General features: G+C 36.3%; 1 protein-coding gene across 1 annotated transcript in view; it reads right to left on the bottom strand.

The window, feature by feature from the left end:
* LOC110448651 overlaps nucleotides 1–13,073 on the bottom strand; it is a 150,099-nt gene that overhangs the window by 106,849 nt on the left and 30,177 nt on the right. Inside the window, exons 9-18 of the mRNA XM_021495017.1 lie at nucleotides 12,619–12,677; nucleotides 10,087–10,307; nucleotides 9,603–9,656; nucleotides 8,601–8,706; nucleotides 7,840–7,979; nucleotides 5,272–5,425; nucleotides 3,931–4,076; nucleotides 2,315–2,453; nucleotides 969–1,129; nucleotides 632–755 (exon numbers count right to left, since the gene is read on the bottom strand). Coding sequence (XP_021350692.1) covers nucleotides 632–755; nucleotides 969–1,129; nucleotides 2,315–2,453; nucleotides 3,931–4,076; nucleotides 5,272–5,425; nucleotides 7,840–7,979; nucleotides 8,601–8,706; nucleotides 9,603–9,656; nucleotides 10,087–10,307; nucleotides 12,619–12,677 — 1,304 coding nt within the window. The remainder of the gene's footprint in view (nucleotides 1–631; nucleotides 756–968; nucleotides 1,130–2,314; nucleotides 2,454–3,930; nucleotides 4,077–5,271; nucleotides 5,426–7,839; nucleotides 7,980–8,600; nucleotides 8,707–9,602; nucleotides 9,657–10,086; nucleotides 10,308–12,618; nucleotides 12,678–13,073) is intronic.

The following is a 13,073-nucleotide window of genomic DNA, read 5'->3' as shown; positions in this document are numbered from 1 at the left end:
TTCTTCAGAAGAAGTCGTTTGAAGTTTTTGACATATTTGACCCCTGTGACCTTGAAAACAGGTCAAGGTCATTTTCGTTCTCAAACTTTGTAGGGCTCCTACCAACGAAGCTTTCAGCCAAATATCATGACTCTAGGCCTGTCCGTTCTTCAGAAGAAGTTGTTTAAAGGAAAAGTTGACGGACGAGGACGGACGGACGGACGGACGACGGACGCCGCGCCACGGCATAAGCTCACTTGGCACTTCGTGCCAGGTGAGCTAACAATTCTTAAAATTAAACCATTTTTGAAATGCCATCATACAGCCATTTTAAGATGATTCGAAGCAATAAAAATCACATGATGGTTCACTCATTTTTTCTGCCAGGCTTAATTACTGAGAAACTTAAATTTTACCAATGATGATTTTTGAAAGGAAAACATTAATTTTGATTTGACGCGGCACATATCTTCTAATTATCATTGAAATATAATTTCAATTTCCTCAAAGTTTTGCTCAGTTACATTTAAAACTATATTCCCTTCTGACAAAGATCATAATTATTTTTGTACCAAGTTAACTATCTTGGTTTGAAGTCAGCTTCCAGTTGTGACAAGAATGAGAATAATATTCAAATATATTGTAAGCTCACCTGCATACTCCAGCAAAGTCTGTGAAGCTTTTCTCTCCCTCCAAGACAGGAATGATACATGCTGATGACCGCCACATCAATTGTGGTCCATCATCACACACATCTGCCAAGGTTTGGTTTTCAACTAAAAATAAGAAATAGAATCAATGACATCTAGCTGGCTCTAATTTTTACTAACTTATTTTTTTTATTAATAAACAAGAAACTTTTATATCTGTGTGAATGTTTCATTTTTTTTTTTCTTTATTCATTAAAATATTTTGTGTGCAATGTTTTCAAAAACACATTTTAAGTTTGGTCAAAAAACATCAGCCATTCCTTTCATGAAAAAACTTACGTGAACACTGTCCTATATGTTGGATAATATTTGCAGCATTTAAGGTAGAATCAAGCTTTGCCAGAGCGGAAGCCATTTGTTTCAGTTCGGTTTTGACTTCTGAGCTAGAGCAGTGTCCGTGACCTTCAGACTGAATGCACCGCACTGCTTCCGACACATACCTAGACAAAAATGAAAGTTGTTCCACAGGTGTCAAGTAAAAATTAGTGCTGTCAGAATTTTTCCAACACCAGGATTTGATATTAAGGCTATAGCTTTCACAACAGTTACTTTAACCTGGCATGCCCTCTAGTCCATCAAACTATCAAAGATGTATCTCTAATTAATTAACAAGTTAACATCTAGTTATCAATCTGCAAATTTTTCTGTCTTCATTTTGCATATTTACAGTAAAACATGGTTGAAGTGAACAGACTAATGCCAATTCTTGGTGAATATAGAAATATCAATTTTTTGTTCATTGTTAGAGCATCAAACTCAAATTTTGTCAATAGTGAACTAATTTCCATTGTTTCTAAACATTTCCTTCAGGTTGGTAAGTATGGATTGTGAAAAGATTCATGTAGCACAACCAATAAGTGTTTATATGTGCAGATGTTTTTACGGCTAGTAAGGTATGCAAAATATGTTTGAGTTGTCAATGCAAATTGATGTCTATGTCGCTGTTAGCGTATGTACAATTAGTTTTGTACCAGAATTACTCGATTCAGCTATGTTTTGTTTAATACTTGGTCATATCGGTTGTGCTACATGAATCTATTCACAATAATTTCCGTTGTTTCCCCAGAGTTTGGTTTAAACATGGTTTACTGAGAGCTATTTGTACAATACATACAACATTACAAGTCCACTAAACAGAACATCATACTGTATTGTCTCAGAGAAAATGAGCACAGTTATCCTGTTTACTGAGAGCTATTTGTACAATACATACAACATTACAAGTCCACTAAACAGAACATCATCCTGTATTGTCTCAAAGAAAATGAGCACAGTTATCTTGTTTATGGTGGCAAAGAACTGTACAGTACAATAATATAAAGGTTTGTTTATTTATTGTGCTGCAATCTAGTAAAACATCTAGATCATAGTACTGTCTGGTAAATATTGTCAGCATCAATTTAATGAGCTGTTGAATTAAGAAATCATAAGAAACTTGATTATAGCCCTAAAAACTTTTAAACTAAACTGTTTTAGAACTTCTTAGTTACTTCACTGTTGTATATAGCTACCAACTTGTAATTATATTTCGATATTCAATATTTTGACAAAATTGACTTGGAATCATGTTATTTAGATATGTTTCATTGTTGTTACCAGTATAGCCATATGCAAAAGTCACTTACGAGCAAGAGTTTAGTGCCTGACTTATGTGAAAGAACTTGAGCTGGTAGTAAAACGGCATTCCACATGCTCTGCTGAGCCCATCATCTCCATACAGTCCATTGGTACATTTGGTAGAGTCGTCAATGTTAGAAAGCAGTCCTAAAAATTGAAAATAAAATACTTCATGATATTATATACAAAAGCAAAATCTGTACTAGTGGATCAGACCGCATCTAATACACTTTTCGAGTAGTTATATTATTGACAAAGATAGAGAGATGGATACCTATTTCTTGCATACTAGACCGAGATATCCGCATTTCCGGCAGTGCTGGAAAATTCTATCCGACCCACGGGTCTAGATCGCTTACATGCGCAGACTGGCAAGGGAATTATAGTGACCTTTCGGGGTCACGCTATTGTTCGTGAAGTCATTTTATGAAGTTTTGGGGTCAGTCAGGGTCACTGACGTCACTAACAACTGCCATCTGGGCTTCATATGCAAATAAGAAATGTGCAGACAGTTTACAACTTTACTAGAAGCTTTAGAGCAGCTGTTTTTACGGGTTTGAGGTAATAAACAAGAAATAGAATCCATCCATGATATAAAGGTAAGGATAAGGTTATTCAAACCCTCAGGATAAAATATTGAGCAAAATACCCTTGGCAAAGCCTTGGGTCTCCTGCTCATTATTTTATCCCGAGGGTTTGAATAACCTTATCCATACCTCACATCAGGGATGGATTCTATTTAATCCAAATCCTAGAACAAATTTTTTCAACTTTATTGTATTTTTCATCCAAACAATATACATTCAAAGTATCAAACTGCAAATGAATGAACAGAAGAGCTATATATAAGCATTATAATGAAACTTAAGCTGTAAGCCCACCTTCCTCAGTTCAAATGACTTTTAAGTAAAGAGACTCATTAATTATCACCCAATTTTTTTATAACAATAAAACCTGTGTTAGACTAATAACATAGATATGGCATCGCTGTATAAATGAATATGTAATGTTACTTCAAATGAGATTTTGGACTGTTTATACATGAAAACACAAATCTTTATACAAATTCTTCATCTTCTTACATGTATAAACTTTCCCACCTTTTAATACACAACTATCTGTTCCCCTTGATATAGTTATTTGTTGCCGACTTCAAATGTTTTGATTTGGTCAATGTCCGACAACATACCCAGAATGACAAATCTTTGTTGGTCCCCAAGGCTAAGTCTAATCGGAGTGCTTTCGTCACAAAGGATATTTTTCAGGCCATTTTGGTTTTCCTATCAGTCCCAAAAATTAATATGCATAACTATGGACCATGGGGGAACCCTCATGTGAAATTTGAGAACGATCCCTCCAATACTTTCATAGAAATGGCGCTAACAAACTTTAACTCTCAAAATTCACAGGCATCCATCTTGGTTTCTGATTAGTCCTAAATTTTTATATGCATAGCATAAGAGACCATGGGAAACCTTCATCTTAATTTGAGAAAGATATCTTCAGTAACTTCTAAGAAATAGTGCTAACAAGATTGGTTTAAGGATGGACAGATGGATAAAATAAAGGACGGACACAAATTAAACCTTCAATTCACTGCAGTGTTATGAACCAGTAAGCTTACCATCACAGATTCTTGTGTCGATTCCGGTTAGATCTCTCAGCGAGTCATCATTGCTGATAACATTTCTGAAATCCTTCACAGGGCAATTATCAAGTGGGTCATCTGACAGCATGAAAATCAGACAGGTCGTAGATGTCCAATATGTTCTGCAAATATGAAGAAAAAGGTACTTTCAGTTATACCTGTATAACAGATTTCCCTGCTGTGAGTGTGAATTCTATCTTGTGGTTTAGTTTAAACATATTTTTATTGTCGTAAATGAGGACAATTAGGATTGACCACAAGTTTAATGCATGTATCTTGTGGTGACATGCATTGTTAAAATGAACTTTGAAAAAACACCCACATTGAAAAAAAATATATATTCATGATATTTCATTAAACCTGGGACAAGCTTAAGGTCAACACAATTTGAAAGCAAAAGTTTTACTGCATTAAAATTTGGATCAGCTCAACAGTTCATTAATTATTTTTTTTATTTCAAATTTCGTTAAACAAACTCATTACGATGCACTTTTAAAAAACATAGTGAGTACGTTTTTCACACCATATAAATATATTCTATACAATTTTAACATAAGATATGATTTTTCTGTGTCCCTGAGATTGAAGATTGAGGGAACATTGTTTTTTTTTATCTGATTGTTTGTTTATCTGTCTGCCTGCAACTGCAACTTTTGTCATAGCTTCTGAACAGTACAAAACTGGGCTTTCATAATTGGAATGTGGAATTCTTCCTGACAAGACCTTTAAAACGAAACCACATTTTGGGTCCTGCGACCCCTCAATTGCCGTTTTTGGTAAACTTTCATGTTTTGATTGAATTTACAAGTATGTCTCAATTTTTAAGATACATGGATGAAGATTAAGAAAGGAATTGTATACTCAGCATGTAAAATGTCTGTGACGGTGTTTACTCCATTTTACTATTTCTTTAAGTACATCTTATTTACAATCTATCACTTTGATCTCAATCCCTAGGTGTCCGAGACATTCCACTAATGACCAAATTCCCTTACCTGCTTAAAGCCAGCATGCGTATTTCAACATCCCCCTGTTTTTGCTAAACAATATGTCCCTGAATAGAGCACCAAGTCTGTTATTTAACACAAATATCCTTTTTTTATTACTGATTGAAACTAATTAAATTTCATGTGAAGTTCTACAAAGTGATAAAGTTTATTGTAGATGACTTCAACACTGCAGTTATGCAGCAGAAATAATATTTAGAACTGTTAACACTTGATGGACAGGAAAATAACTGGACACGTGAACAGAGATAATGATACCATAAAACTTCCCACAGGCAGGCATGTAAAAAGTGTCTCACAAACCACTCACTTGCACTTTTCTGCTGTGCTTAGGCCTTCCGTCATTGGGGCTCTTGCTCCACATAGATTATATCTCATGGCGAATTCAATCATACGCGGATACTGACATACTGAATCCAACATTGTTAAGGCAGGTGTCGGGAAGACAATGTCAGTATTATTACCTAAAACAGGTTCAACACTTCTCAATCAATACCGGTAGCTATGTTTGAATTAGGGCAGCAGCTAAAGGAACATTACAGGGATATTATTCATTATTATCATCTTTTCTGTAAGTCTTTTCCTCAATACTAATATTATAGATGGCAGGAGAACATTTATGATAAATTGAAAGTTTGTATTATTTTATAATATTGTTATTAATACTTTACCATTGTTCAAACCTTTGTGTAAAAATGTCACAGTGCTTATATGTGTAAATTTAATTTCTGCAGAATGAAGAAATTTCTTAGTTAAAAATAAATTCAGATGAGCAAAAAAGCACAAGAAGAGCATTGTAATAAAACCTTCCCTAAATTATCTCCAAATCTTCCACTTCTCTCATCAAACCCCAACATTTCCCCATGCTTCTACAGACCCATCACTTCCCCTAATCTCTCAAAGGTATCTCAACACCCATCACTTCCCCTAATCTCTCAAAGGTATCTCAACACCCATAACTTCCCCTAATCTCTCAAGTTTTTCAACACCCATAACTTTCCCTAATCTCTCAAAGGTATCTCAACACCAATAACTTCCCCTAATCTCTCAAAGGTATCTCAACACCAATCACTTCCCCTAATCTCTCAAAGGTATCTCAACACCCATCACTTCCCCTAATCACTCAAAAGGTATCTCAACACCCATCACTTTCCCTAATCTCTCAAAGGTATCTCAACACCAATCACTTCCCCTAATCTCTCAAAGGTATCTCAACACCCATCACTTCCCCTAATCTCTCAAAGGTATCTCAACACCCATAACTTTCCCTAATCTCTCAAAGGTATCTCAACCCCCATAACTTCCCCTAATCTCTCAAAGGTATCTCAACACCAATAACTTCCCCTAATCTCTCAAAGGTATCTCAACACTCATCACTTCCCCTAATCTCTCAAAGGTATCTCAGCACCCATAACTTCCCCTAATCTCTCAAAGGTATCTCAACACTCATCACTTCCCCTAATCTCTCAAAGGTATCTCAACCCCCATCACTTCCCCTAATCTCTCAAAGGTATCTCCACACCAATAACTTCCCCTAATCTCTCAAAGGTATCTCAACACTCATCACTTCCCCTAATCTCTCAAAGGTATCTCAGCACCCATAACTTCCCCTAATCTCTCAAAGGTATCTCAACACTCATCACTTCCCCTAATCTCTCAAAGGTATCTCAGCACCCATAACTTCCCCTAATCTCTCAAAGGTATCTCAACACCAATCACTTCCCCTAATCTCTCAAAGGAATCTCAACACCCATCACTTCCCCTAATCACTCAGAGGTATCTCAACACCCATAACTTTCCCTAATCTCTCAAAGGTATCTCAACCCCCATAACTTCCCCTAATCTCTCAAAGGTATCTCAACACTCATAACTTCCCCTACTCTCTCAAAGGTATCTCAACACCAATAACTTCCCCTAATCTCTCAAAGGTATCTCAACACCAATAACTTCCCCTAATCTCTCAAAGGTATCTCAACACCCACCACTTCCCCTAATCTCTCAAAGGTATCTCAACACCCATCACTTCCCCTAATCTCTCAAAGGTATCTCAACACCCGTAACTTTCTCTAATCACTCAAAGGTATCTCAACACCCATAACTTCCCCTAATCTCTCAAAGGTATCTCAACACCCATCACTTCCCCTAATCTCTCAAAGGTATCTCAACACCCATCACTTCCCCTAATATCTCAAAGGTATCTCAACACCCATCACTTACCCATCTCTCAGGCCTTTCAACACCCAACACTTTACCCCTCTTTCTCAAGCTTTTCAACCCTAATTCCTCACCCATCTCTCTCACACTTTTCAACACTCAATGCTCAACCCTTCTTTCTCAAGTTTTTCAACACCCAATCCATTACCCATCTCTCTTAAGCTTCTTAACACCCATCCCTAGCCCTTCTCTTTCAAGCTTCCCCTCACCCATTACTAAAGCCTTCTCTCAAGCATCTCCACACTAATCACTCATCTCTCTCTCTCTCCTGAGCTGGTTTACCACCCATATTTACCCGTTCTTTACAACCAGTACAGGACTGGCATATTGTATGTGGAAAATTTCATTTTTTTTTCATTAAAACTATTCACACTATGTAAAATTAAATGTTGGCAATGCTTCACAATGTACTTCATTATACATCGTCCATTAAATGCTTAGGCTAGCCTACTTTTTACACCATGAACTGAACAAGAAATTAACTGAAATATGATCATTTACACTTTTACAGTAGTATACTGTTTTGCAACATACTCTTCAATCTGAAGTTCAGGAATAATGACAAAGAGAAGAAAGATTTTACATTTTGGGGATGAAAATTAAAAAAATAAGAGTTGCCATAATTGTCAAGTTACAAGAAAATTGTATGCATTTATATACAAACCAAGGCAATGAGAAGCCATTCCAGTGGGGAACGGTAATGTTGTGTGCATCGTGGTCAATGTTTGAGCAATCGCTGGTGCAGTACAATTTCGTTCGTGACGCAAAACGTATTGTAAACAACCAACAAGCACTTGATGGGCACTGAAAAAAGGCAAGGAAAACGTACCTTATTGCATGTAATACAACATGTCATTTCACTTAATTTAGAAAAACAGATGATTCTAATTAAGTGGTTCATATAGCCTATATTGCTCTGTGTTACATTTTGATATTCATTGAGAATATTGTTCCTTACAAAGAAGGTTTTCTTGCATCCAAGAACCATTGACTGATATGAAATATCTGTACTGTTTATTTCGAAGAAACTGCTTTTCTAATCTCAAGATAATTTTAAAATCTGCATTGAACTACATATATGCATGACGCATGTATATAATTTGTATTCCAAGGGTTTCAGTTTCTAAATTAATTTAAGTCAAAAATTATTGTCATGGTCAAGAAGACAATTTGGAATGAGTTTAAATAACCCTAGATTATGTTTATCTCTGAGTCATATGTTTGGCCTTCTAAATTTCTCATTGTTTAGGATGCCATAATTGTTAAATGTGAAACACATGACAAGATATACCAGTCAATATCCAAGTGTGTTTAAATAATCTTCTTTCACTTTTTGAGATTGTGAAACTGGTGTCTGAGACCTAAATCTATTTATGAAAAAACTTTATAAGAGATAATTTGTCTAATGTAATTAAATTTCCTTACCCACAGAGATCCGTGCCATTTTGCATTATCTCGTTGATAGCAGGACCACAAATTGAGGTCCAGTCATCTGGCCATTGCTTCATCATGCATTGTAAAGCAGGTGTACCTATAGATATTTAGAAAGAAAAAAGAAAAAAGAATACAAAATTTATAACAATACACAGTTCTAGAGAATGGGGATCAATCTTAACAGTTTTCAAGTTATGGTATGGACCAATTTCCTATATTGAGCCTGAATTGCCCCAGGGGTGAGGACAGACCCACAATCCATCCTGGTAACACGGATGTTTGTGTTTAATAATCACTTGTTTACAGTAATTTTAATATGTGACTCAGTAATGTTTCTACATGTAGCAGGATTTTCATGGTCAGCAAAATAGAACCTTCAATCCATTACATATATTCTGCAGAAAATTGCTGGAGCTTCCCCTCCAAAGGATACCTAATAGCTGCGAGTCCGCAAGGTACTCAACAGCCATGAGTAAAATGCAGAATTGTATGGAATATACTGTCATATCAGATCATTGGTTAACAACAAATCAAAGTTTGTTGTTTTTCATTCAAATTTCATCACATTTATAAGAATTTCAAAAAAAGATAGTGTTTCTAAATAGAAATTGTACTTTCATTTCAGCAGAAATAATTATGCGGTGATTTCAAAAGAAGTGTTTTATGTTTAGATTTCAATGGAAGATGTTTAACTGAGTTGAGATTTAAGTAGAAGAGGTATTTGCTATATACAATGGAAGTACTTTTCTTCAGACTTTAGAGGGAAAATTTTCTCAAGTTTTCCATGGGACTGTGAAGAAGTGATTTGAGCCATGCTTAAACTAGAACTGCAATTTCGTCAGAGTGCACATGTTATGCGGTGAAATTTTACTGGAAACAGTACTGTATTTCCGTAAAATAAGTGCAGAATATGTGTATTATGGTAGCAGGTTCAACAGGCTGAAAACTAATAACACTTAAAAGTAGTGAGCTTAAGGGTAGAAGGTGTCATACTTGGTGTAGTGGTGATCGCAGTAGTTGTTCTTCGTCTGGCCACCAGTTTCACCTCTGCAAGATGAAAATCAAATCTTTGAAGATAGGGACTTCAACAAATATAAATAATGCTCCCATCTTCTATATATGGCAATGTGATTATTAATCTATTGAATAACATAATATATTTTTCAAGACTTTGTTGAAGACAATATTGTCTTCCTTTTTGAATAGGGTAATGTACAAATAATATCTATCTTCTGATACTTTATATAAAACATAAACAGTTTTGATATTACATCCTAGGTTTAAGAAATTTTAGATGCAAGAATGAAATGTTCTCACTAGACCTAGTAATAGCAGAATAATTGAAATAATTTATTGCATCAGAATAGTATAAATAAATAAACTAGAAATTACTGAAGGCATTTGATGTTTTCATATTTCAAAGTTTTCATTCCAGAAAAGAAGCTTTGTATCAACTACCCTGCGGTTTTAACTTTACCTATTGACTGTTCCACCACAATGTCATCAGTGATGATAGTCATGTTAATCACAACGGACAAGACAAATGCTCTCTCTGTAATGAATTGGCTAACTGATACAGCATTGATAGTCGCGGCAGCCGCAGTCCCATTTCCATCGTCAGTATCATTATCATCATTGTCGACAATGACCGTGATTGTGTTGAATACGATAACCATGTTCACATTGATACTGCCATTTCTGAAAAAAAGGAAAAAAGGAACCTATGATTGAATATTGGATTTGCCACTTAGCAATAGTCTGCACACATAATGACAAATATGGGTCAACATATAGCAGCAGAAGAAAATGATTGAACAGGCAAATCTTTTTGCTATCGAAACAATTACTTACCGATCCTTGTCCCTCTACTGAGTTTTTACACCAAGAACACTATTGTTGTGAATCGGTTGTTTAAACTTTATTTCAGCTGTGATTTTTGTAAAAGTCCTGCAAGGTATGGTTTTCTTTTCAGAAATGATTTATCAAAGCAAGAGCCGTGTCAGAAAAGGAGCAGTTTCCAACACATGGTTAGTATTTTAGCATTGGTATAGAGATCCTTAAACTCAGACATAGGTCAAGGAATGATAGTAAACCTTATGATCAATAAGTAGCTTATTCTGCCAAGTGTATTTTGTAATCTGTGGAATGAGTTGTATTGATCACTATTAGTTCACTGCTTAACGCTTACTTTTTCATGTGCAGATATTTCATAAAACAAGAGGCCCAGAGGGCCTGTATCGCTCACCTGGATACCTAAGCAATCATGGCAAACTATTCTCCAAATGAGATCAAGGGAATATGCCAGACCACAAGGCCAATCCTTGTAGCATAGCTATATTAGATTTTTCATGCCCAGCAATTTTATGTATGGTTATGGGGTGGGGATCTCAACTGTTTCCAAGCTTTGACTCAGAAACTAGGTCCCTAGAGTTGTGGCCAGACCCCAGGATCAATTCTAATATCGTGACTGCATTTGTCTCTTTTTGCCAAGCATTTGTATATATAGTTTTGGGGTGGGGATCTCAACCGTTTCAAAGTTATGACCCAGGGGCCAAGTCTGCAAGGGTGGGGCAGACCCTGGGATCAATTCTAATGTCATGACTGCATTCGTCTCTTTATGCCCAACAATTGTATATATAGTTTTGGGGTGGGGATATTAACCATTTCAAAGTTATGACCCAGGGGTTAAGTCTCCAAGGGTGGGGCAGTCCCCAAGGCCAACCTGGAAGCATATGTGCAATCATCTCTTTATACTCAGCAATTGTATATATACGGTTATAGGGTGGGGCTCTCAACTGTTTCCAAGCTGTGACTAAGAAACTAGGTCCCTAGGGGTTTGGTCAGACCCCAGGGTCTATTATGATATCATGATTGCATTCGTCTTTTTATGCCCAGCATTTGTATATATAATTTTGGGGTGGGGATCTCAACCGTTTTAAAGTTATGGCCCAGGGACTATGTCTCCAAGGGTGGGGCCAGACCCTAGGGACATCCTGGAAGCAAATGTGCATTTTTCTCTTTATACTCAGCAATTGTATGTATATATGGTTATATGGTGGGGATCTCAACCATTTCCAAGTAATACATTTTATTGGCCCCTACCCTTAGCCCCGGGGGTCAGCCCCACCATATGTACAATTTTGAATCTCCACCACCTAGAGATGCTTCCAGTCAAATAAAGTTGATATCCATCACTTAGTTCCAGAGAAGAAGTCACTTAAAGCAGCATAGCCGAATACCCTTTTTGGCCCTGCCCCTCAGCCCCCTGGGGGGTCAGCCACACCATTTGTACAATTTTGAATCTCTGCCTCCCAGGAATGCTTTTGATCAAATATGATTGATATCCAGTGCACAGTTCTACAGAAGAAGTCGTTTGTAGCAATATAGCCAAATTGCCCCTTTTTGGCCCCGCCCCTTAGCCCCCTGGGGAGTCAGCCCCACCATTTGTACAATTTTGAATCACCACCACCTTCGGGCCAGGTGAGCTAAAAATGATGCTACACCACTGGCATATTATAGCTAATGTAATGTAAATGATGGGCACAAAAACTATATTCGCAGTATATATTTGATATCCTATGTGAGAAGTTTCAACAGATCATGCTGGTTAATTGCATAAGGATGGAGATATATCTTAACGTAAGTAAATCTATTAAGCATATTTGGGCGACAGTCCAAATAAAGAGATGTAAAATTTGGGGTAAATTTCCCTTGGAATATTTTGGTGACAGTCCAAATAAAGAGATGTAAAATTAGGGGTAAAATTCCTTTGGAATATTTGGGTGACAGTGCAAATGAAGAGATGTAAAAAAATTAGGGGTAAATTTCCTTTGGAATATTTTGGTGACAGTCCAAACAAAGTGATGTAAAATGAAAGTCACCTCAAAGCAAGAGACATTAACAACAATAGCTAGATTAAGTGGGAAAACAGTGGTTCAAGAAAATGAAAATGTGAACTTGAGAGTAAAGTGATAGACATAATTACTACAGCATTACACTGATTACTTACGTGTATCCTTTGATTTCTGTATGATTGTAGTTGGTATCATTCTCATACATCTTATCCATCTGTTGAAGAGATTTTTGTAGTTTCATATGTTAGTCTTCAAGATTTGAAAAAAAGATGTATCTAATAATCTTAAATTACTTCAGAATATCTATTCCAACATAAAGCTTTAGGAAGTGATAATTTATGTTAAAGATTATAATATAACTAAACCCCTTTGACCATAAATGTAGTCAAGATCATTGATTTATTCAATTAGTTCTGGGGAGCTAGGTTGGACTCTTGGCTAATACAGGGTACTGAATATGGGCAACATCCTCCATTTTCTCAGTGTTTTGTCTTCTCTCAGCCATAAGTTGCTCCAACCAACTTAGGAAAAGATCTTTAACCAATACTCCAGAAGTAGGATTTTAAAAATCTACCTACTATTCCTCTATTGGGCCTTAAGCCCCCCCCCC

This window comes from Mizuhopecten yessoensis, unplaced genomic scaffold (genome assembly GCF_002113885.1).
Source record: "Mizuhopecten yessoensis strain PY_sf001 unplaced genomic scaffold, ASM211388v2 scaffold4123, whole genome shotgun sequence".
Taxonomy (NCBI): Eukaryota; Metazoa; Mollusca; class Bivalvia; order Pectinida; family Pectinidae; genus Mizuhopecten; species Mizuhopecten yessoensis.
The sequence above is the reverse complement of the archived record's forward strand: the minus strand, read 5'-3'. Positions and strand labels throughout refer to the sequence as shown.